This window comes from Anarhichas minor, unplaced genomic scaffold, assembly GCF_050575085.1.
Source record: "Anarhichas minor isolate MPS153535 unplaced genomic scaffold, ASM5057508v1 ptg000014l, whole genome shotgun sequence".
NCBI lineage: Eukaryota > Metazoa > Chordata > Actinopteri > Perciformes > Anarhichadidae > Anarhichas > Anarhichas minor.
This window is the reverse complement of record NW_027466460.1, coordinates 9,220,901-9,245,977: the sequence shown is the minus strand read 5'-3', so window position 1 is coordinate 9,245,977 and position 25,077 is coordinate 9,220,901. Positions and strand designations below refer to the sequence as shown.

Here is a 25,077-nt window from a genome sequence, read left to right as displayed (position 1 = left end):
ACTTGCAGGATGAGTTCTTTTACTTTTGATAATTTAAGTATATTTAGCAAAATAAATGTTCTGTCCCTTTTAAGTAGTACTTTGCTTTTTATTTTATTTTTTTTAAACCTGTAATCAAGTATTTCCACATTAGCAAAGGATTTGAGAGCTTCTTCCACCACTGCTTTATAAACCCTTCAACAAATTGAAATATTCTTGTCCAAGATATTTAAATATTTCTACTCTTTTTCCAACAGGCAGGAACTCGTGGAGCAACTCCAAGAGACCCGAGAGGAGAAGAAGAGACTCCGCAAGAACCTGAAAGAGTTTGAGGACCAGTTCTTTAGACAAAACGGAAGGTAAAAGATTACATAAGAGAAATGGAGAGGGCGTAATTAAAAGACATTCACATAATTTACTTTTCACTGTTGAACCGTTCCCATTTCTGAATGTTTGTTGTCTTGTTCCCATAGAAATGTGCAGAAGGAGGACCGCTCCCCTTTGGCAGTCGAGTACAACGAATACAAGCATGTTAAAGCCAAACTGCGGCTGCTGGAAGTCCTCATCAGCAAAAGAGACTCGACTAAGTTAATCTGAGACAACAACATAAAAAGACTCTAAAAGGACTTCGGAGAGACAATCAAACACATCTCACCCTGAAAATATCTGATTTTTCCCGCTGCCATCTGTGCAGCTCGTGTTTCTGGCTCAGGGGAAACTGTTCGCCTGTTAATCTGTTCGCCTGTTAATCCGTTCTGTGGAGCTCAGCTGGGTTTTCCCTCCGGACCCCGCAGAGAGTCGCCGACTCGTGACGGATTCAAAGCGTCACAAAGTCACCTGCTTCACCTGAGAAGTTCCCTTCCAACAAACACCTCACCTTGATAAGACGACGTTTCTCGAGACGCACGCAAATATAGTGAATCATACTTTTACTGCTCATAATTTATTTCTATCCTTTTGAATGTTTTTATTGGAATGGAAAACAGTTATTTTTCTGACGCTTTGCTGTAGACGTCTTAAAGAAAACCCTTGTAAGTAAAATAATAGATATGAAATTATTGCTATTTTGAAAGAAGGATTTTTGTGATCAAGATGTATGTGTATTTTTGTAAGGGAGACTTTAGTATTTGTATAACTTCAATCAGCTTAACAGTATTCAGTAAATTAATAGCTTTCTCTTATTTCCGTTCTGACCATATATCTGAAATAATTTTAAATCGAGTATTTGCTCACTAAAAGAAGTGTTTTTTAATTTCAATACAACCCAAAGACAGTGACTCAGAGTACAAACTACAAACCAAAATAGTTCATACTCAATAAAAGACCTACTTTTACTTACTTATAAATAATTTTTGTGATCACTGGTACCTACTTAGGCCTTTGACTGTATATTTTATATATTGACATGTTTTTCCCCCCATTTACTTCCTGTCAAATAAGCTATTTCTTGTCTTGAAATCACTGTTATGTTTTTGCTCACATTGATAGACATAGACAAACGTTTGTGAGGCGACTCTGGAGGACAGCTAAAAGCTCTGTTTTTTTACAGCGGTGTGTGTTTCCTTCTCGTCCTCTTCAGAGCGTGTTTGGTTCTTTTGTAAATATGGATCACTTGTGTATGTTTACATTTCTGTGAGCGAGTACATTTTTCCTTTCCTTCTCCAAAATGGATGATTTATCAGTGTGAATTTCGTTTTTACTGAATGTAAACACTGGCAAGGCTTAAATGAATTTTGAGTGTGTACATTTTAGTACATAAATTGTATTTGTATTTTGTATATAATGTGAATGAAATCATATTTTTAAAGAGTTTTTGGGCGGTGTGGATTTCTTTCGAGTGTCTCCGTTGATCTGGAGATGTTTAGGTGAAAAAAATTAATGTGCAGTAAATAACCATTTTAGTGCTGAAAATAACGATTACTTTCATTTATTCATCTGCCAATTATTTTCTTGATTAACCAACCTTTAGTTTGTTTTATAAAATGTAAGGAAATAGTGAAAAATGGCAAAGAGCCTAAAGTATTTAGTTTACAATTATATAAGACAGAGAAAAGCAGGAACTCATTGGAGAGGTTTACATTTTGTTTGAAAAATTATTTAAACAAACAATTATTTAAAAAAGGTTAATTTATTGATGACGCCGATTTAAAAGATAACACAGAAAGTAAGTAGACACAATGAGCTCCTAAGCTAATGTTGAACATATTTCTGTTAATACAATCAAAGACGAGCATTGTATAGTTTAATGTAAAAAAGTTGGCTGAAACAGAGCTTTGTGTAGATTTCAGACATATACGCAAAAAAACTAAAGTAAAAATCACATTTTCTGTAGCACATTAAAAGGTGCAAAAAAGTAAAGGGCCGCATAAACCTTTGCATAGGACTAAACTCTGCAGGGGAAACGAGCTTTAATTCGACAAGTACTGACTAAACATGTGTGTACATGCAGTATAGAGCAAAGCAAGAAGCAAGTGTCCTAAGAAAACATCTCAGAAGAGTCCAGTGTTTAAGACCTTTAGGAGGGTCACCCAGAGAGCTTTCACAACATCACTGGGCTGTTTCACATTATTGCTAAACAGATGTGTCAGTGTCTGAAGTTATTTTCACAAGGTATGAAATATATAAAAAATGTATGCATATGCAAGACCATTTCACAAACTTCACACCAATGCAACCTAATTAAACATCAGTTTGGAATAAGAGGGGTTTGACTGTAGGAATACATACAGCATCAGGGCAAGTTTTGGAACAAGTGATGTGATAGATACAGTTCCTCAACGGACTAGCTCTAAAGTCTTTAATAGGTTATCTGCTCACACTTTTAAATATTGTGTCGTCCTGCACAAATATCACAATTTAATTATCTGCAACAAACTAATCACAATTTATATATTTTAATGATTATGTATGTAGTATTAAGAGACCTTTTCAGATATATATTTATTCTCTTTCTGATTGAGAGTTAACGTTAGCTCAGCGACGTTAGCCAAATACGAAGCTTCAGCTAGCAGCCAGTTAGCTTAGTCTCGGAAAAAGACCGGAAATTGGGGAAACAGCTAGTCTGGCTTTGTCCAACGGTTACAAAATCTGACAACTAGCATGTCTAAAGCTCAACAATGAACTTGTTATATCTAATTTGTTCAAACCAAAGTGTAAAAACAACAATTTGTCGTTTTAAGTGGCGTTATGTGCCAGATTATTTCCTGGCTCTGATCAGTTGGGGACTCCAGAAAAGTATATGGTGTAACACTGTTATTAGTGACCTGAATATGAAATATGAGGGCATGCAATAAATTCTAATAAAGGTTTGCAGTGGCAACACAGACCTAAAATGTCTCTCCTAATTAGGTCACAGAAGCTCATGGGTCACAGGACACCATGCGACACTGGTCACAGCCAAGAAATACTTGGATAAATAACTACATGTAAAACTGCAAAATCTTGTTTTTACACATTTTAACTTTTAAAAACACACACAATCAGTTAGTTAGTGAGCTTTAGTGCTACAGTTGGACAGAGTCAGGCTAGCCGTTTCCCCCCCGTCTCCAGTCTTTGTGCTAAGCTAATCTAACCAGCTGCTAATTGACACCTTATACAACAGACAGATCTGGAAAATGGTACCAATCTTCTCGTCTGACTCTGGCAGAAAGATAATACGCGTATTTCCCAAAGTGTCACATTTTTTAAATGACAATCGGGTTTTTGCTTTCACTCAAGAACATGCACACAGACAACCACTAAAAAATAAATAACTTTAGAAGTCAGCTTTTCATGTTTTGCTGTAGAAGGCAACACTGTTGAATGCAGGTTAAAGACCAAGTCAGCTGCTCTGTGATCCACAGCTCAAAAGAAAAGAGGGATTGCAAATAATATTCACCACGTTTCATCCGGCACCCTTCTGCTCGCTGAATACTCTCCCATTAACAAGATCAGTGGGACAAACATTTCAAAAGGTAGATTATATTCAAACTTCTATTTACATACGTATATACACATTTTATAATTTGTCAAAAAATAGCCACTCTATTTATTAAATTAAAAGTAACAAAAAGCAGATATATTGTTTCAAGGTAATAACATAGTTCATTAAAAGGTAAAAAATAGAATTTAAGGAGTTGAATATAAAATACGCCGCTGTGAAAAAGAAAGACAAAAATAAAACTACATAAACACCCAAAGACGGAGTTTCTCAACCTCTTTTGGCCTTCGATGTTTGCTCACAAAAGTTGTATGATTCCAGGTGGTGATATTAATGTAAATATGCAATGTTTATATGGAGTTGGATCAGACTAAATAATAATGAAGGCACTGAGAAGGAGTCAGAAATATATATATATATATATATATATATATATATATATATATATATATATATATATATATATATATATATATATATATATATATATATATATATATATATATATATATATATATATATATATATATATATATATATATATATATATATATATATATATATATATATATATATATATATATATATATATATATATATATATATATATATATATATATATATATATATATATATATATATATATATATATATATATATATATATATATATATATATATATATATATATATATATATATATATATATATATATATATATATATATATATATATATATATATATGCATTAGCGAACATTGGCTTAGCTGTCATATTACTAATATATCAAACTAATACAGGCTGGTCAGGTTTTCTCTGACAAAATAGTAAATTGTAACATCAAAATTGCAAGCCAAGGCATTGATACACTTTTATTTATTAATAACTATTTTTGTGCGCATTCAAAAAAAATAAAATCTATATAAAACACAAAATACTGTTGTCAATCGTGTGTGCATTCATTAATATTGAGACTTATTTGACCCCATATTTGTATTTCAGGGCTGTGATGCATTTAAAATAAATATCAATACATCAGCATTAAAAAGGATCTTTCAAACGGTCCCAGAAGGTTGAGAAACTATGTCCAAAGCAAAACAAAAAAAACAATAATACTCTGCATGTACATAGATAGACCTTTCAGATTTAAGATGTTGAACAATCTTGTGAGGGCATATAAAGAGAGTGACCTGTCCTGAAGTCCCCCATTACACTCTTTTGACGCCGACACGGGGGTTGTATTGCTGTTAAAGTGCATTAAAACGGTTGCGTGTCTCCTCCTGCTCAGACCAGGCTGAAGCCCTCGTACTGCTCCACAGCCCGAGTGAGACGGCGGTGCAGGGTCTCTTTGGTCTGGTAGCGGGGCATGTCCAGCAGGTTGTAGCAGGTGTGGGCCACCGGTAGGTAGTGCTCCTCCGCTGTGGTGGACTGGATGGCGATACGCAGGCTCTCCATGCCGTGAATGGGGATGCGGTCACTGCCGGTCAGGAACACTGGAGGCAGGAGACACGGAGGAAAGAGTTAGAATCAACTATAGAGCCGGTTAAAATGGTTCTAGTTGCCACATAAATGAGACATGGCTGCATTTATATGGCGCGGTTATAAAAAGCTTTACAATTTGCCGCTCAGTTACACACTCACCTACATGTTCAGGCTTTAGTTAAAGCCAAGTGTGTGCAGACAGTGTATTGTCACGCATGAACAAACTGCACATTATTACAGTATTTATGAGATGTTTGAGTGTGATAATTAAACTGTGATGCACATCGAGCAATTAAATACTTACATAAGAACTGCTTCTTCTTTTCCAGAGGGAACTCGTGGAACACCTCCCAGAACAATCTGACTGTTGGATGCGTGGCTGTATATTCCCCTTTGTAAACAGCATTCTGCAAAGAGGAAAGATGTGGTGATGAAAAGCTTTCCCTGTGTTATCATCACTTACACATTTCCTCTCCTGCATCAACTCCTACACAACATCAACCAGTAAAACTAATTCCTCAGCAACGTGCATGCATTTCTAAATAAAATTACTAAATATTTCAAGTAAATATATAATTTTTGCCTTGATTTATCTTACATAACAATACCTCTTAGGTTTTCACACTGATGTTATGTTGTAATCTGAAGTACCAAAGTTAAAAAAAAAATATGTGAAACCAAATGCCATTTGGTTGATTATATTGTTTCACGTTGCCTTTTTAACATCTAGCCGAGCACAACAGAAAATGTGCATCTGTTGACTTTTCCTTGAACGTCATCATCAGAACTTCTTATTTATCCAAGACAGAAGACTAATGACAGTCCCATCAGGCTCAGCTGTTCTTTGTGTTCAGTGCTTATTTTGTTAGTGCGCCAACAGTTGTATGCCACCACCGACCAGTCAAGTTGCAGTTTACATCCATGTCTGTCCAAAACGTCATCACTTCATCATTTTATCATATTAGACATTTGTGTGAGAATGTCATAATTTGATGAATTCTCAAAGCGAACTTTAACAACCAAAATCCAATTAGCTCATCCTTAAGTCTAAGTGGACATTTGTGCATCATTTGAAGAAATTCCCTCCAGGCATTCTTGAGATATCACGTTAATTCTTTCTCCGTTTTGTGTGTGCGTGTGCGTGTGTTTGATTACAGAAGTGGGATCAGGTGACAAGGCAAGCTGCTAATCATCTTCAATCAACTCTGCTTTAGACTTCAACTCCACCATGCTGTCAGATTGTAGACTCAGCTACTGAGTTAGTCTCATTCCAGCCTGTAGATTCTCCTGTTTATCAAAGCACATACTTTTTGTTCCTCTTGTGTCTACAGCTGTCTTGACTCGACTACTGTTTTCTACCGGATCACACTCTGGACCAAAGACTCTCCCCTCACTCTGTCTGGCTTCCCTGCCTAGATATGCTCAATCCTCCGGCTCACGTCTCTGACCAAGAGACTCTCTGCCCTCCTTTCACATTTAAGCATTGCTAAGTTTCAGTATTCTGTGGTTCTTCATTTGGGTTCGTCCCAATTACTTCCATATCACTGACGGATAACCCGGCCATGGCTGTCGCCGGCTCTGAGGCATAAAATGTCCTCAGAACCTGCTGAACAAATCTTCCCTGTGAAAGTTAGCATGTCATGCGTTACTGCTCAGCACTGCGTTAGTGGAAAACACTCCCTGCTTTGTCAGTTACACTGTGAGCATTGTGACTCACTTGCCAGATGTTGATTTCCAGCTCTGTCCTACGTGATAATCGTCACATCCACGACTGTCAGTTTGAAAACACTTGCATAACAGCGCACTAAGGTTTTCTTCTTACAGTCGTCCCAATCCAACTATGAGTTTTACACATGTTCACTGACCAGGAACAGGAAATGGTTTGAAATTTCTGCTGGAGGACAGAAACTCAGAATTGTTGGACTTGTTACTACTACAAACATCCAGATTTTTAAACCACACACACTGACCTTCTCCATCTCCTCCCAGTTGTAGTTGTTGTTGCCGACCACCATGGCCATCAGCTCAGACGGCTGGAACAGCGGCAGGATCTCCCCGCCGCAAACCTTCAGGAAGCCAGAGGAGAAGGCCGAGTACTGCTCGCTCACAGAGTCTGAGAACACGTAGCGCAGGTAGGCCTCCACAAACTCCTTTCTGAAACACACACACACACACACGTTAAGTAAACATTCAATATTCATTCATTTGTTCTGCACTACAGCTGCATCCTCACAACACAGTTTATAAGGAAATTATTTATCCAGACTTCAAGGTGTGACTGTGTGACTCACTTCCTCCTCCATTGTGTCTGTACCCGTGTGTGTGTTATGATTAACTTGATTATAATTTCAGATGTTGCTTTTTTTCCAGACTCACTGGAGTTCAACAACAAACTCATCATCCAGCCCGGGTCCGTTTACATCTCAGTGAGGTCTCACTGCAGAGGTTGTCAGAGAGGTCAAATTGATCATCTCTTCCATCAGTATAAATACACGGTGCAGCTCAACATTATTTAAGATAGAATGCGTGGAAAAGCATTCAAAAATAATTAAGCAACATGTTTCAAAAATTGTTTTACTGAGTTTAAAGAGTCCTCTATGGACTAGCTGTCACAATTCCTGGCTTTCCTTTGGCAGTACTGAAGTTAATTTCCTACTGCAGGAAAAGATTGCTTTGTTTGGGGCTGCACGGTGGTGTAGTCCAAATCAACATGTCTCCTTCAGTGTCTATGACTTAGATGTTTTACACCACAGCGATGACAGTTTTCTCCATTAATTCTGTTATTACAGTTCTATATCGGAGTGTTGAGGGGATTTTGCAGGAACAACTTGGGTCACTGCCGCTATCGCCATCTGTTTAGCACCAGCAGCCAGACATGTTGACACCGCCAACCCCACAACTCTCTGTAGACTCCTCCACATAACACTGTAATCAATGCCACTGGCACAAGGACGAGCTGCAGAAACAGGGCGGCGATAGTGTGAAAAAACACACTGACTATTAAAATACAGAACTCTTTGTTTTCTACGTTTTCAACACAGAGCATGACCTTCAGTTGGAACAATGGGACACGAGCTACCAGCTGTGTGAGCGACATGATAATCGCAGCGCTGGAAAAAACAATACATTTAAAAACCTCAGTGTCATCCGTTTGTCTTTTAGAAAGAACAGAGTATAGAGTATTAAAAATGTTCATGAAACAAGGTCATTTAAAATGGGACATCAGGTAAAGGAAGCACTGATGAAATTGTTACTTTAATATAATATATAAAGCTGCCTCACCTGTTGTTTTTGTCCACACTGATGCCTTCTCCTCCGGGAACGAGCTCCTTGACTTCGGTCATCCCGTAGTTCTCCCTGGTGATCTGAGGTGTGGACACAACAAATAAGTCTTAGATTGGTGTGCAGAAAAATACATATTGTCAAAAAAATCCCATAAAAAGACCAAAACCAACGATTCATTGTTTACTAACAACAAGTATTGTCTGTGTCGCCAAAGCCTGATATATCCTATCTCTCTGACAGCTACAGGCGAAGTCGGGAAGTCAGAAAGTATTAAGGGACACGTTGGGAATTAGAAAATTCTTAACCTTAAAGTCATGAAGGTGAAACAGGTGAAAAGTTAGGCTTACAGCAAAGTTGAGAAGAAACATCTCCTCCACATCACCTCCGTCATAGTCTAGAAGTTGTTGTAGACTCCTGCAGACGAATAAACCGAAGAAGTTAATGTCTGGAAGTAACAACACCATTATAACACACCGTCGCGTCAGTGGAGGAAAAACACAAGCGAATTATCTTATTAGTAAAACAACTAAACAAATGAAAAAGGTGAAGGCCAGAATCACCATCATTAAAATGTTCACCACGCCATGAAGTAAGAAACTCATGAGTACATTTCATATGAAAAATAGCTCCTTCATGCACATCACCATCATGCAAAGCTAAAGACATTGTTGACAGCTGTAATAATCTTCATTTCAGAAATCTGTTTGTTCTACCTTATCAGTTTGTTACTTTCGCCTTTAGGTTTAAATTTGTCCCCGTCTGACTTTTAAAATGAAGACCAGAGATCAGCTGTTCCTGTCCTACAGCTGCATGGATCAACTAGAAATTGTCTGTTTGATTAAAAGTGAAGTGGCGACATATTGGCCAATAACACCACAGGAAATGACTCAGAGAGATGTGTTGTGTTAGTTTTCCTGCAAACAACATGCTGGATATTTACCACCACAACACAGGAAACATGGAAAGAGGAAGTGTCGCTGGCAAAGGAAATGAAAATCATTGAAAGAGGATCGCACATTTAAGACAGAAAAATAACAGTAGCATTTAAAAAAGAAAAAAAGTTGAGATCATGTCTTTTAAGGGAGAGTTGTCTCTAAAAGCATCACTCCAGTTTTGTAGCTTTCAGAGGTTTTATCTCAACATCAACTGGACACAATCAGGCACAAAGGAAATGCTGACTCTTCCTGCTCAGTTCAATGAGAGAAAAAAAATAAAAAATAAAAACACGTTATGCAAGTGAGTGAACAATGAAAAATGAACTAAACTAAACCTTAACAACCTACTAGTTTTAGACCATTTAGGCCTGCCTCAATATGTGGACCCAAGCGAGATAAATTGTGTGCAGCAGGTGCAATGTCTAAGAAAACACAAAGTCAAAATGTCCTGCACTGCATCCTCTCATGTTTAAAGTTCAGACGACGGGCTACCTGGCCTCGGTGGGTGACAGCTCCTTGAAGTCCTCCAGGGTTGGCGACACATTGAGCAGCTTCTTGTAGAGAACCAGGGGGAAGTGGAGGTCCACCACTGTGGAGTTGTAGATGGCCAGACCGCAGATGATCCCGATCAGGTGGAACCAGTTCTGCTCAACAAAACACTGGAGACAAACAAAGGGAAAATATTTTAGGATTGCCTTTCTGTACCGGTCTAAGATCTAACAAGTGTCTCAGTGTACATTAACATGACTGATGACTTCTCACAAGTTTTAAAAACTTTAGCGATGAAGATATACCAGCAAGATAAATTCACAACTTTTATTGTCCCAAAATAAACTAGGATTACTGATAATACCTGGTTAGTGGCATTTATCGGACATGCTTTTCAAATTCTAAATTATCACAGCTTGATAATAATAGTATTTAAAAGGTCTATTCAACAAAAACATTTTAGTAAAACATGTGATCCAAAACTCCCTGAAAATAAAATGGGTAATTAATTCCTTTTAAGATGCTCAAGTTAAGATTCCTTTGAGTTCCAGTGTTAGTACACATAAATAGTATACACGTATTAAATGTGAGTGTACATATCACTGACCTCCGCAAACACGGTTTGTTAAGTAAAAATAAAATAATACATGTGAGGTTATAAAACAAAAAAGCAGTTTGAAGTGGCCCAGACAGACAAACAGGAAATAGAAAAGTGGCAGTGATGATTGTGGTTTATTCATGGCTCACTTTCATTTGACTTAAGTAACCAATGGTTCTTAACGTTCAGGGACATGTTCCCTTATCGAGGAGAGTGTTTTGTCAACCTGAATGTTCCCACTGACATATCACCACTAACGACAGGAGCAGAAGCTCTTCCTGGAAAGCACAGGTCAAATAACAGCCAGAACACATATTCATTATAAGATAACTGTTATCACATATTGGAAAAAATAAAAGCGTGATAAAAAAAGCTCTCAACCAAACAAAAACAAAAGGGAAACAGTCTCAAAACTAAAAACTGCATTTTGAGCTTTTGATTAATGTTCCATGCGCATCATCTCCGACAAACTAACGAACTGTCACTGCCTCTCGTCTACAGAGAGTGAAGGAGGAATTGAAAGGACAAACTTACCTCGGTTTTTCTGATGGTGTACAACAGACAGCGTAACAACAACATACATCTACTTTACCAGCAAGGAAATATCTGTTTGTCTCTACGTTATGTTTCAAGTTGAAGTTAACTCAACTCCAAGCTCCAGAAAAATGCAGTAAGGAGGTTAATATGTTTTTGTTTAACTACTGTGTCACTCCCTAAACTTGTTACGTTTCAAATCTTTGCAGTTATTCATTTTTATTAACTTACAATATGCGTGTTTTTTTTCACATCGTTAACATGTGAATACAGTGTAAACTTACTTTGTCTGAGAACCACAGAAGGTTGGACTCTTTGTAATAAGTGAACATCCCATACACAGGATCCATCAGCTCCTTCAACAGCAGCAGGAAGAACTCTTTAGTTACTCCACCTGCATCCACGGCCTCCTCTCCGTCAAAGATCACCTGGATGGAGGGAGGAGGAGAGGAGCGGATCACAAAAAGTACAGCAGTTTGTTTTTTATTTATCAAAACCACAGTGATCTTCAAAAGCTTAGACGTAGCTCTCACCTTGAGCGGTTTCTTGAGGTCCACATCAGAGTACATGGTGAGCTCTCGCAGTGTGTCGCTTACTAAATGGTTCCTGCGCACATGCAGCACCAAGTAAGGGTTCCGAGCAAGATGGGGTTCCAGCGTGAGCAGCATAAAGACGTTGTGTAGGTTTGCCCCGCTTACTGCCATCTGGGTAACGTTCACGGGTTGAGGTGATGGAAAAGGCAAGAGAAGAGAGTCAAATTCTGGGACATTTACTGAGAACAATCAAATGAAAGTGATGAACTGTGCGAAACCACAAGATCACTTGTGATCATCAGCAGCAGGTACCTGCATTTGCAGTTCAGCGTCGGTTTGCAACATGGTTGTCTTGGCTTGAGCGTTCAGTATGAACGGGTAGGCACAGAGGTTCACTGAGGGAAAGTCACCCTGCAAGGAAAATTAGGAAATATACTTACTACTATGTATACTCTCATAACATAAAAAAAAAAAAATGTATATAATATGCAATTCTAAATCAGGTACCTGTGAAGGGGAGGATGATTGTTTCTGGGGGGAAAAAAATGAGAGAAAGCAAAGTCATTTGACATGACTTGAAGTGAAAAAAGCTCAAGAGCAGCAGCTCTTATATTATGAAACTAAATCCATCCATTGTCAAAGTAGTTAAAGGGGCTCGTCTGTGAACTAAGACACTTATTGGACAGCAAGAGCTGACAAAACAGCGATAGGATAAAACACTGAGACTGACATGAGTTAAGAGTCTGTGTGTGTGTGTGTGTGTGTGTGTGTGTGTGTGTGTGTGTGTCTTCAGCAGATGTCAAGTAACAAGAAAGTGAAATATTATCAGGGAATGTCAGTACTCACAATGTCCGCTTTACTCAGAAACCATTTGAGGTAGTCTTCCTGGATGTCCACCAGGCTGGTGATGTCAGGGATATAAAAGCGGTTGTAATCCACATGGTGGGCCTTTAAGTTTACCTGGCGACATGGAATGAAAACACCTGCCTCAACACAGTAGTCAACGGTTTATCTCAATAGCTACCAAACGGGGAAAAACACATTTCCTCCTCAGACTGCGCTGAGGGAGAATCGGTGGCTTGCTTACAGGAGCAGCAGGTGAGCTGTGTGGATACCTTGTGGAGTTTCTCCAGCAGCCTTAGAGTGGCGACAAAATAGTTCTCGTGGAAAACCGGTACGAGCAGCGCCTTGCCTCCCGTTAGCATGAACACAATGATGCTCTTGTACATGTCGACCATTCTGGTGAACACGCCGCCGTCCAAAAAACACCACCAGTTATCTGCAGGGACGGAGAAAAAAAATGTGGAATTAAATTACAGAGCAAGTAACTCGAACGAAAAACAGACGGCATTTTACTACAACCACAAGCTATAAAGAGAGTTTCTTTGTTGATCGGTCAGTGTTTTTGAACGTTTCTAAATGTAAATGCGTTTGTGTTGTAGCACATTTGTGAGTGGCTGTACATGAGCAGGGTCCACAGACTGTTTGTAATCTGTATTTAAAGTATCAGTATGCTGATGGAACAAACGTTCAAACAGCATCTTAAACACCCTCACACTTTCCGACATAGAGCTTAGAGGATCTGGGGACGATCCAACATTTACGCCCACGTCACGCAGTGTTTGAGGTGTGAAAGTAAAGTGTATCAAGTTCGACGCCATTTCAACTCCCAAAGATCTCAGCAACGAAGAAGGCATCATCATGGTGCTTTGTTTCAAGCTGGACAAAAGCCGAGTTCTTTCGCTGTGTGGCAAACGGTTTCTTGTTTTTGATTCCTCTTAAACTAAAAGGCTCTTGACCCGCTACCAACTAAACCTTGCATCGTCTGATTTTGAGGACTTCTGATTTTCCCAAATACTAATGTCGGCCTCAGAAATCCATCATCAGTCAGTTTCATGTATTTCTGGAACCATTTTCTAGTTTGGTGGAGTACTTAAATGTCGTGATAACAGGCTGAGCAAAGGTGACACGGATGTGGATGAGGACGCAGACGTAATGTAGATGAGTGTGATGTGGCGTGATAGTGCCACAGGTTGTTGACATGACTTCACCATTTCAAATCACTTGGAGCGATATAAAAAAAAAAAAAATGTTTTAATTGTTGCGAGTACATGCAAGTATGGTACCCAATACTTTGCTGGGGTTGGCATCAAGCCGGAGGATGGCCATTGCCAGGGGGATAGTGAGGCGGATGTAGTTCTTGGAGTCAAACAGGGCCGGGTACTCAGACAAGATGAGGTAGATCCTCATGGCCTCAACGTCAGGAGGGGAGCGCGGCAGCTGAGGGATCAACAGACTCTCAAAACTCTTGCTGGCCTAAACGGAGTCGGACACAGAACAAGGGAGGCCATGTTTAACAGATTGTATGTATGTATGTATGTATGTATGTATGTATTTTATAGATAGACAGATATACACACACACACACACACACACACATATAGAACAATATTTACTGTTATAGAGGGAAAAGTATTTGAAATATATTATATTATGATGCGTTTGAAAGCTACAAGTATCAATAAATAAACCAGAGAACATTTTAAGGGATACATTTGAATTCCAAAACAGCTTGAATCAAAAACATCCGTCGCTAAATTTTGGGAGAGGCTTTTAGTGGTTTGGAATGTGGCCTCGGTGTCATGTTGGGTTGAGGAGCATCGTGATCCCCAAACCTATGATTACTGAGCTACGGTTAGAGGTTATGACTCAATCCATGAGAATATAGCAGCACTTGATGCACTTTCAAAACAAGCCCAATATGCACATATGAATATGTTCTTGTTACCACAAGCTAGTAATCCAGTGCTGTGTAACAACCCCAGATTTCCTACTTGAACTGCTGTATTATGGTGACAGAAACCCAAACAGGAAGCTAGTTTGAGTATTTACTCAATAACACACTTGAGTCATGTCAAGAAGAGCAGAAAAGAGAAACATGTTTTTACCTTTTTTACATTCTTGAATACACTTTTAGTCAATACCTGTTCCAGAAGTCCAGAGAAAGCCGGTTTGCTGAGCGTCTCAAATAGCTTTCTGACAGAGTTGAGATCGATGCCTGGGATCTTTGGGTTGGTTTTGAAGTGGGTATCGTCACTAAGAAGGCAAACAAACACATGTTAACTATCTATGATGTCTCAGTGGTTACTAACGGGATAGAAATAGGGCAGAGCTCAGATTCACGGACTTTGAGGCGAAGCCTTGATGTTAAAGGCTCATGTTATTTTGGATTAAACGCCAACGGTTAGGTGAACACACAGCCTAAAGGTATTTAAGTCAATCCCTAAGCAGATCTCCTCTTCGGCCTGAGAGACCCGAGGATAGTAGCGAGTACAGACCGACGCACAAAGCCAACAAAACCCCCTCAGCATGAACGACAGCGATTATTTACAGCGTAAGCCTTCATATTCCTGACGCACAGGATTTATTTAGTCATAACACAAATACATCAGATCTGTTCTTGTGGAGACTGTTTGCCAAACAAAGAAACACTGATGCAGATAGTACATCAAGTACGATCACTGACCCACGTTATTTTGAGAACTCCGTGAGCTTAAAAAAAAAACCAGAGAAGCAATTCTGGGGCCCAAACGTAACACAAGTTCAATGAAAATGACGACACTTCTAACAAGAAACCAGTTTTAGGTCCCGAACTACAGTTTAGCCACACTTATTTGCTGACCATGTTTGAATGCATGTTATACAGTTTTATTCATGCATTTATGACAAAAGCAACTTGTAACTAAAGCTTTAAAATAACTGTAGTGGAGTAAAAGATAATGTTGTGCCTCTGAAATGTAGTTGAGAAGAAGTATAAAGCAGCAGAAAATAGAAAAACCTCTAAATTTGTACTTAAGTACAGTACTTGAGTAAATGTACGGAGTTACTTTGGACCATCTTACTGGTTTAATTTGAAACCTGGTTGATAGTTTCAGTGACTACTAATCTCTGATGACTTTCAGCAGACAGTAGAGTCTGAAGTACTTTAGGTCGTCTCCAGACGTCTGTTTTCCACCCCGATGGCCTCCACTGTTCATTCCCTGGACGCGATAAATATCTGCTGATGAGTCTGTACTAAAAAGCCAACATACCTTCACACACAGTGACGGTCAGAGAAATCAGTCAGCGACCAAACAGATAGCATCTGTCCCAACCCTGACGATCAGCATGTTTTGGTGGATAAGACGACACGCCATGAAGGGGACCCTGTGAGGTCCCTGCTGAATCAGTTCGCAGGAGTCTAGCTTTCATACGAGTCTAAAAGATCCTCTGAATATTTTTGGCAAAACACACGGTGGATGTACAGACCAGGTAAAGGGAGACCCCTCAGAGAACCTTTTTATGTACGCTATACTTGTATTATCAAACTGAAATATAACATTCTTCAACCAGTCAACACAGCAAAACAGATATTCTGAGACCATTTTGCTGTGAGAAAAGAGAAACGTCTGTCTGTAGCCTGTACGAAGGCCTTCGCTTTCCCTTCAAGACCGCAGATATTTGTTTCATCTACAGTCCTGAACCCAAGCGCACCAGCATGAGGCTGTTAAGCAATATATCAACTCTATATTTGTTCAATTTGTCCTTACAGTCCATCTTTTGTGCTTTATACTTTTACCATTTGATGCTTTAAACGTCTGTTTCCTCACAGTCGTCTCTGGGTACTCTTACTTTCTTTTTGTCATTTTAAACCTTCCAATGGTGGAAGAAGTAGTATTCGGATCTATTATACAAGTAAACGTACAGAAGTATTATTAGCCAAATGTATCGAAAGTAAAACACTCATTCTGCAGAAAAATGGCCCCTGACTGGCATATTAATTATATATTTTTATAATATATTGATCAATCGAGGTGGAGCTGCAACTTTACATGCAGTGAAGAAGTTAAGTCAAGTGGGTTCCCTCCAAAGGGTCACCAGATAAATCTTAGCAGTAGTGAGATAAAAAAGGGAGAGGACTGAAGAAGTTCTGCTACAAAACTCTACTCTAACTTTGATCTGCATTGTATTTTATAAGATTACCATGTGTTTTTTTGTCAAATCTAAACCTCAAAAGTAATTAGCAACTGCAGCTGTCAAAGTGGCGTGGCAATATTTCCCACTAAAATGTAAAGGAGTAAAATTCTAAAGTAGCAGAAAATGAAACATCTCAATCTAAAATGTAAAATACAAATACTTCAAAATTTTATTCAATACAGCACTTGAGTCGAGTACTTAATTACTTTTGTAAACATGGCGTTCACGTACCTTTGGTCCAAAAAGCTGGCGTTCCAACAAGCCGTAGAGGAGAGTTGAATTAGAATGTCACTGAGCACAAAAACATAAAACAGTCTCACTGTGAGAAATGTTTGACCAACGAGAACAGAGACCATTCAAATAGAATTGATTGAACATAATCAAGTAAAACCACTACCAACACTAAACATCTACAAGATAATGTACAGGTTTTATGTGCATCATATATCGTTCAATCCAATGCATTCAAAATAATAACCTGAATTATTTAACTTACTTTGTGACACTGGAATCTGTGCTGTACATCAGCTTTAACCTCCATGAGTTTAATCTTTCATAATTGATTGGAGAGATTGATTTACTGACATGAATGACTCTGAAGTCTTCTGGGGGGACAGAACTCTGCAGAGAGGAGGACAAGCAGAGACCAGATAACAGCGCAAACATTTGGCAGATTGTTTGCATTTGGGGCTTTCGGCAGCTCTTTCCTGCTTGAAGATAAAACAAATAGGCCACACCCGCAGTCTAAATATTTTGCAGTAGAGGCTGAATGTGTGTTATGTCTTTATCAGAGCACAGTCCTGGCAATTTGCTGGATATTTGTGGCAGACAATTGCTCCATATACAGTAAGGCTCATTATTAAAGAACTGGTCAAAGATGTGGGCATGAATGTTTGTCTGTCTCTATATGTGCCCTGCGATGAACTGGCGACCTGTCCAGGGTGTACCCTGCCTTCGCCCAATGTCAGCTGGGATCGGCTCCAGCGCCCCGCGACCCTGAACAGGATAAGCGGTTTGGATAATGGATAATGGATGGATGGATGGATGGATGGATGGTCAAAGATTACACATTAATGCCACCCTGTGGTGAAACACTGAAACTGACTAAAATGGAAATCCTAAACTTCTGGGGGCATTTTTGTAATATTAAGCTGCATTTTTTGAAATTGTTAGTCTTATAATTATGATTAGATTAAGGTTTTTTGTTGAGGGTTTAGTGCAGACGGTAATGTATCGAGTGGACTGGAGATTTCTCTTATCCTCAGTTTAATTTCATGAGACACTTGATTTTCCCTTTGCATGACATGTTTCATCGTGTTTTCTAACTTTAAGTGAGACAGTATGTGTGCAGTTGAATTGCAATGCTGCAAAAAATGATGATATTTTGATAATTAGGCTGTGAATTAAATAATTGTCATTAAATAACTGACAGCAATCAACGGGACTAAAAGTCAAACTTTTCAAGACAGATTTGAAGTCAACTAATGCAAATACAACAATAATAATAATAATAATAATAATAATAATTCAGGTAACAAACTTGAGAGTGAGAGAAGGTTACTGAAATCTTAATTAAGTCACCTACCTGGTCATTAGAGTACAATAAGAAGCTATGGTCTCCTCCACAGATGATTTTAGTCACTGTATATTGTTTCGATTATAAAAAGAAAGGAAAGAGAAGCAGTTAACATTTTACAACAGTTAATCAAATAGTTACCGAGAGTAGTTGTATTTCTTGCTTATTTTATTATACAGTAGAACATTTTCCACTGCATTTGTATGAAGTTATTCTTTACAAATGAACATGGGTATATGCTGACACATAGTTATGAATTATAAAAGATAATATACCGTGAATGCAATGATCAACATTGAATCTTCTTAAAATAGTTTTCATAGTCATCTTCCAGCCTGAAAAATGTTCTCCTATGACAGACACTAGATTATATTATCAACAAACACATTAACACTACAAGCTGAACACTGATCATTCAAACAACACAAACTACGGTGCATTTTATAAGTACTGTTTCATTATTTGTCATAGCTGACTTTTATTGCAGCTTACAACTGTACATCAGCATTGCCACACCCAAGTGAGTTGAAAAAAAGCCATTTCATCCACACTCATGCATACAGTTAGCTGAGCACAGAGTCTTCTGCTTACCTGTTCTATAGGAATTTCCAGTCAGGAAACTGGCCTTCACAGGAAGCGGGCTACTGGCGTCCCCCAGTAGTCCTGTGCCCAGCTGGCCATGGCTGTTACAACCAAATGCGTACACCACATCAGAGGAAGGCACAAACGCCAATGTGTGGTGCCTGACAAAAGGGGAAAAAGAGCAAGCTTTAGGATTCAGAGGGACAGAAGCAGCCTCTAATACACCGAGTTCATCAGATACACTGTGATTCAAGACAATCTAATCCCCCCGGAACTTAATTTGTGATCTTCTGATCTTTAGTTTTGTTGATACTGTTTCACAAAAGTGTTTAACTTTGAAATACTTTTAAAGTTAAAGCAGAAGAACAACAAAAATCACCAGTAACTACATCCTAAAAAAAAATGACCATAAAGCTTAATCAACACCTTTCTGAAACTGTTTAAGCTTCCTAATTGTAGTGAGATGCATCAGATTGTACAGGTGTACCAAGTGAACCAGTGAGCAGGTTTACCTGCCACAGGTGATCTGGGACACTTCAGTGCCCATGAGCTCCAGCACTCGTCTGGGTAGAAGTTCATTATTGGTGGAGCCATGACCCAGCTGACCCCACAAGCCTTCGCCAAACGTGAACAAGCCGCCATCCTGCCAGAGACGCAACACAGAATGAATTTGCTGTTGGAGACAGAGATTCTTGGCATAGTAATGCAGTTATTCAAAGTTAAACATTGCTTTTCCTCCAGGACCGTGTGTCGAGGTGTTGGATTAAGATTCGTTAGAGTTAGGCCGTCCGGCTGGAATAAGATTTAGATTTGTCTTTGCAATAACGGTCACGTGCAACACGTAGTGGATTACTATAAAGCAAGAATACTCTAACTGATAACCCAAGTATAAGACAGCAACTAACAATACTGGCCTATGTAACATTTGGTGGCAAAATACTGTCATATTATGTGGGTTGTTTATCTGTATTCGTACCTTTGTGAGAGCTGCTGTATGTTCATTTCCACAGCTGATATAACAAACTTTTTGAGATCTCAAAAATTTGATGTGGCACGGGACAGCTCGATCTGAGGAGTGGAACAGAAACAAGCAAAGGTCACAGTGTATTAAACCGTTTGAAGTATTTACAAATGAGCGGTACGACTTCGGGGAACATGACAACTTCTGCATTTGACTCTATTGTTGTCACCTGGGACTTCACCGTCCTCCTGACTCCGTTCTATCCAGCTCATTATTACCTTGTTTATCATTGAGACCAAGTTGTCCAGCTCTGTTTTTGCCCCAACCAAACACAGCTCCGGACAAGGAGAGAGCAAAGCTGTGGTCTCCCCCGGCGGTTATCTGTGCCAAAGGAATACCCGACAGAGACTTCAGGGGATGAGGGAACAGCTTGCTGGACTCTCCTTTCCCGAGACCGAGCTGGCCACTGGTGTTCTGGCCCCACGTGAACAGCTGGCCATCTGAGAGGGAAAAGGACAGAGAAGCAAAAGTAGGTTACTGTTCATCTACAGCAATTACTGCCAGTACAGGCAAATATACACGTGTTTGGTAATGTGGGACTATCTGGTTGCTAAAATGCACAACATGAATCTGCAACATCTCTCAGGCACCCCTCTGTTTCTCTCCAATCTGTCTCACTGTCACTGTGAAATAAAGGCAAGATGCCAAAAAAATGGCCATAAGAAAATTACAAATGGGTAAAAAAAAAGTCAATGGCTGTGTCCAAAATATAATTTCCTATGTAGTGTCCTACATTTGCTCTCTGCCATTTTAATTCAGTGTCAGTATTCTGAGATAAATCAAATATTAAAAGGAAAGAATAAGCTTCTCAACAGCGGATGTATTTTCTTTCAATTTGTCTGCCTGTCGTGATTTCCAAATTAATTTGATTATGAACAAATTACAGCGTGTGTAGTATTTTTTGGGGGCACGTTTGCTCAACTGACAGCCTATCACAATAACCCTACCCCAACCATGTGCTAAGAAGAGATTGTGTCTGGCATACCTCTAGAAAGTGCAATGCAATGCTGATTCCCACACATTACTTGAGAGATCCGCTGTTCACACAGCATTTTGACCAACCTGAGGGGGGGGGGGGAGAAACATTTGTTAATCAAACTATAAAACAAGTCTAGAAAATTACAAATAACAGTCAAACTTGAGTTCTCTTTTTATCAGTTGTCAGGAGATATCATTAAATGCTACTACCATAGTAAGGTGTCCAGGAGTAAGGGACCTAACTTAGAAGTCAGTTTTTAATTTCAGGAAAATTTGCAATTCATAACAGACGAGTCTCTGAGCTAAACTGTCAGGACAACCCTAAGAAACTACTTCAGAGTCTAAAGGTTTCACCATCCTATAATCCTAAAGCATGCATCCGAATAGTTATTTCATAAGAACAGAATAATTCATGGCATTGCTATTTTGGATTATCAGCAGTAATGCTTATATTCAAACCTCCAATTCCCTTTAACGTCATTTTCTTGTAGTTTTTTTTTTTTTTTTTTTTTTCTCGTCAGGCTAAAAGCTTGAATTCCTCCATGATGGTCTACTCGCTCACCTTGGGATTCGAACAGCTGCCTCTGCAGTCCCCAGGCCGAGTTGGCCCCCTTCACCAGCTCCCCACGCAAACACTTGACCCTGCTCATTCACCGCCATTGAATGGGACCGACCACTCGACACCATTGTTATCGTCTGAGTATCCAGAGCTCCTACAAGCTCTGCGGAGAGGAGGAGGAAGAGCGTCAGACGTAGATCTTAGTATGTAGATGCACAGATTTTTCACTTTTCAAGCTACAATCTCATTTGGTATGCAAATAGAAATGGCAAATGGTATTAAATATAAATTTCAGACTGTGGACTTCTCTCCGTGAAATACTATGTGTCACACCACAGAAAATAGAGAAATGCAGCCAGAAGCACATGTGAGGAGGACATGGTGCAGATTGGTGTGTGGTTTCCTGCTATAAAACTGTTTTATCTTAGAAGATCAACTGGGTTAGAAGCTACAATTGCCTAGAAGATTTTCAAATACCTAATAACTCTGGTAATGTTTCAATTGAGCTTATTCTACAATAATATTTGAAAACATTTGAATCAGTAATCTACATATTGTAGCCGTATTAAAAAGATATATTCAAGTAAATAAACATGCCTGATGAAGGCCCAAAGCATGATGAAGTATCAAGTTTCTTCAAGAACCTTTTATTGAATAGGTCTATATATTTGCTCGAGTTCCAATGATTCCTGCATTTATTCATTGTTGTTAAAGCTTCACCCACGTGCCGAGACAAAGTAACACAAACTTCCTCCCACATGACACCAACACAGTCCCACCACTGTCTGCAATCACTTCACAAGCCATGAGAGCGTTTCACATCTCCTAGAATTGGTAATGAACCCTCTCAGAAACGGAAGCACTTGTGTGTAAACACGGACACGCTGCACAGTTTGCTTTGCATTTAGACTCAATGTATAACACACGACTACATGAAGTCCATTAGTTGAGGAATGAAGCTTATGATATTGCAACATGTTTGCTCATGCTTTTGTAGGCGTCATCCAGATCTTCTGATATCTAGCAGCTTTAAAAACAAGACAAACTTGCTATGACCTGCAAGATATTTCACTGCATTTTCGGAGACATTCATCAGTTTTACACAAAAATGGTGTTTATCTAGAAAGTCATAATGTTGGAACCACGACATCAAGAGATATTCTCACAAAAAAGGTATAGAAGTTAAGCCCAAATCTGTAATTTCTAATTTTAATGTTAAGGAAGTGCAGAACTGTGAAACTACAGTCACTTAGGTACAGTGTTACTTTTAGCTAAATGCTGACTAGGACAATGCTACCATGCTAATTATTTAGCAGGTACAATGTTTACCATCTTCTATTGGCGTGTTAGCGTGCTAATATTAGCCGGATCTGTTTTTTTTAGTGCCTTTGTAAACACACCGTGTCATGCTCTCCCACATTTCGGTTAACTTTCCACTCACACCGACTGAAAGCAGTGCAGCAGGGTGGTGCAACAGTATGTAATGATTAATCAAAAGGGTCAGGGAATACGCCGTTTATGACGAAGGCTTACCTGGGGAGGTCCCCGGTTTGCTGTGGCCCAGCTGTCCACAGCTGTTAGAACCACAGGTGTACACACTACCATCATGCAGCAGGAACATGGAGTGTTGACCCCCACAAGCTACTTCTTTCAGTCCCCTGCCACTGAACACATGACAGTTCCTCGGCTCAAACATGAGGTTTCTCTCAATACCAATACCCAGCTGTCCGTCTTTTGCATTACCCCAACAAAGCATGTTGACAAAGGGAAGAGGGGATGAGCGCCAATCTGAAGAGGCAGAGAGAGCGATGGCCAGATGGAGGAAGACAACAAAATGTTCAGACTTTAGAGCATCCCCGCTTTCTCCTCTTCATGTAAAGTCCAACCCTGGAAGAAAGAAAACATGTTTTATTTCTGTCATCTTTTAAGAAGAAACTATTGGTTTAGAGGTGTGGCTGTGTGTGAGAATGATGTAAGCTGTATGACAGAAGAACAGGGCAGTGTGCTTAAATAAACTCCCAGTGTAATCCCTGCTTAAGCAGCTCCACGCAGTCTTGCCTTACCGTCAACCCACATGCAATGCAATACATGCATGTTACTGACAGAGTTAGCCATGAGAAATAAACAAATGGGAATGGAACACAATAAGCTCTAAGAAGTTGTGATGGGCATGTTCCTGCATTTTATAGACATAAAGATACATTGAGAAAAGAACTGTCAGATAACAACAACAACCATTACATTACAGTCATTTAGCAGACGCTTTTATCCAAAGCGACTTACAATTCAGAGTCTATCACATTTCTACACCGTAGGCACAACTACGGGAGCAATTTTGGGGTTAAGTGTCTTGCTCAAGGACACATCGACATGCGACTAGCAGAGCCGGGGTTCGAACCGCCGACCCTCTGATTGAAAGACGGCCCTGCTATCCACTTAGCCACAATCGCCCAACCAGAATAAATGTTTATTGTTAGACCCATTTGTGATGTTTAGTTTTTGTTCAAACTAAATATTTTAAACACCTCTCAGTATTTAGCGCTTTGTTAGTAATTTTCTTGCTATTTTATTAACATGTTCACACGATTGTTCTTACTATTTTATGTTTGTAAAGCATATAGCAACAAAACATAATAATTAGTAGTAGTATTACCTAATGCAATAAAACTCAACATTCTGCAGCCTCTAAAATGACCATGAAGTTGAATTAACTATCAAAGATTCTCTACAGTTTTAATTAAAAACTGAACATTACAACCTTCATGAGGGAAGGTGGGCTGTTGTATTATTGGACTGAATTTTTACATAACAATAACACCACAATTAGTAAACACTAGGAGACGGTTTGAATGCATGTTTATTGTCTGTGGGTTGCTGTTATTATTAGTATGTAACTTAGATGGTCCACAGGTCAGGATCTGTACCGACGTGTATTTAAGGTTACGTTAGCTTGCTGTTGGGGAGAAAGTAAAGAGGAGTGGCCTGCGTTGTGTAGACATAATCACAGTACGCAGGCGTAGCTAAATATCTCAAAAATATCTAACTGATGTAATCTTGATTAAACAGTAAATTAATGGAACCAAATCAGACGGTTTGATGACCCACACGAGCTGTTAATAGTTCATAGTTAGCCATTTAACCTTAGCAAGCTATAGCAACGCTGGCTGTCAGAGTAATGGCTAAATACACAGAGATCCACTGGTTCACCGATGTCTCAATTGTGAGTAAAACAGTGATGCAACACTGCAGGGCGATAACCAAAATCAAAAGAGGTGTTTACCTGGATAGATGCATTCTGAATTTGGGAGTCCGGTTTCGGTTCTGCTCAGAAAACAAACGAGGAACTGCTACGTCACCGGGAGTTTAAGTGAGGAAAGCAGCAATTGGCCTGCCAATCAGGAAGTGCTGGTTACAACCAGAGCCCTTTAACGAGAGTCACGTCATCTCCGATCACCCCGATGGACCATTTTTTCACAGCAATGGCGGCTCGTAGAGCCTCACTGCGGTTTGGGTGGCAGACACTCGGATCTCCGTGGTCAAATCAGCAGACACTGAAATTTTAGTGCACCTATATACTGAAATACAAACGCAT

General features: G+C 39.2%; 2 protein-coding genes across 3 annotated transcripts in view; one reads left to right on the top strand and one right to left on the bottom strand.

The window, feature by feature from the left end:
• Positions 1–1,789, top strand: part of fam13a (family with sequence similarity 13 member A) — a 53,396-nt gene extending 51,607 nt beyond the window's left edge. The window contains exons 25-26 of the mRNA XM_076091374.1: positions 237–338; positions 453–1,789. Coding sequence (XP_075947489.1) covers positions 237–338; positions 453–576 — 226 coding nt within the window. The 3' untranslated portion in view covers positions 577–1,789. The remainder of the gene's footprint in view (positions 1–236; positions 339–452) is intronic.
• A 2,967-nt stretch (positions 1,790–4,756) lies between these two features.
• On the bottom strand, positions 4,757–25,016 carry herc3 (HECT and RLD domain containing E3 ubiquitin protein ligase 3). Of its 2 annotated transcripts, XM_076091372.1 has the most exons (26): positions 24,766–25,016; positions 23,019–23,372; positions 21,489–21,648; positions 20,934–21,010; positions 20,167–20,388; positions 19,904–19,995; positions 19,440–19,570; positions 18,937–19,088; positions 18,621–18,695; positions 18,355–18,410; positions 17,266–17,390; positions 17,001–17,060; positions 14,738–14,849; positions 13,880–14,069; positions 12,869–13,032; positions 12,600–12,713; positions 12,261–12,284; positions 12,066–12,164; positions 11,754–11,924; positions 11,505–11,648; positions 10,092–10,258; positions 9,012–9,078; positions 8,662–8,744; positions 7,350–7,533; positions 5,684–5,786; positions 4,757–5,390 (listed from the first exon to the last, which is right to left on the bottom strand). In XM_076091372.1, the coding sequence occupies exons 2-26, from the start codon at positions 23,239–23,241 to the stop codon at positions 5,182–5,184; spliced, it is 3,204 nt and encodes a 1,067-aa protein (XP_075947487.1). In that variant the 5' UTR covers positions 23,242–23,372; positions 24,766–25,016; the 3' UTR covers positions 4,757–5,181. The 2 variants fall into 2 exon arrangements, with proteins under 2 accessions (XP_075947487.1, XP_075947488.1); XM_076091373.1 differs by lacking the exon at positions 18,621–18,695 and having other exon boundaries at positions 24,766–25,015.
• Between the last annotated feature and the right edge of the window lie 61 nt (positions 25,017–25,077).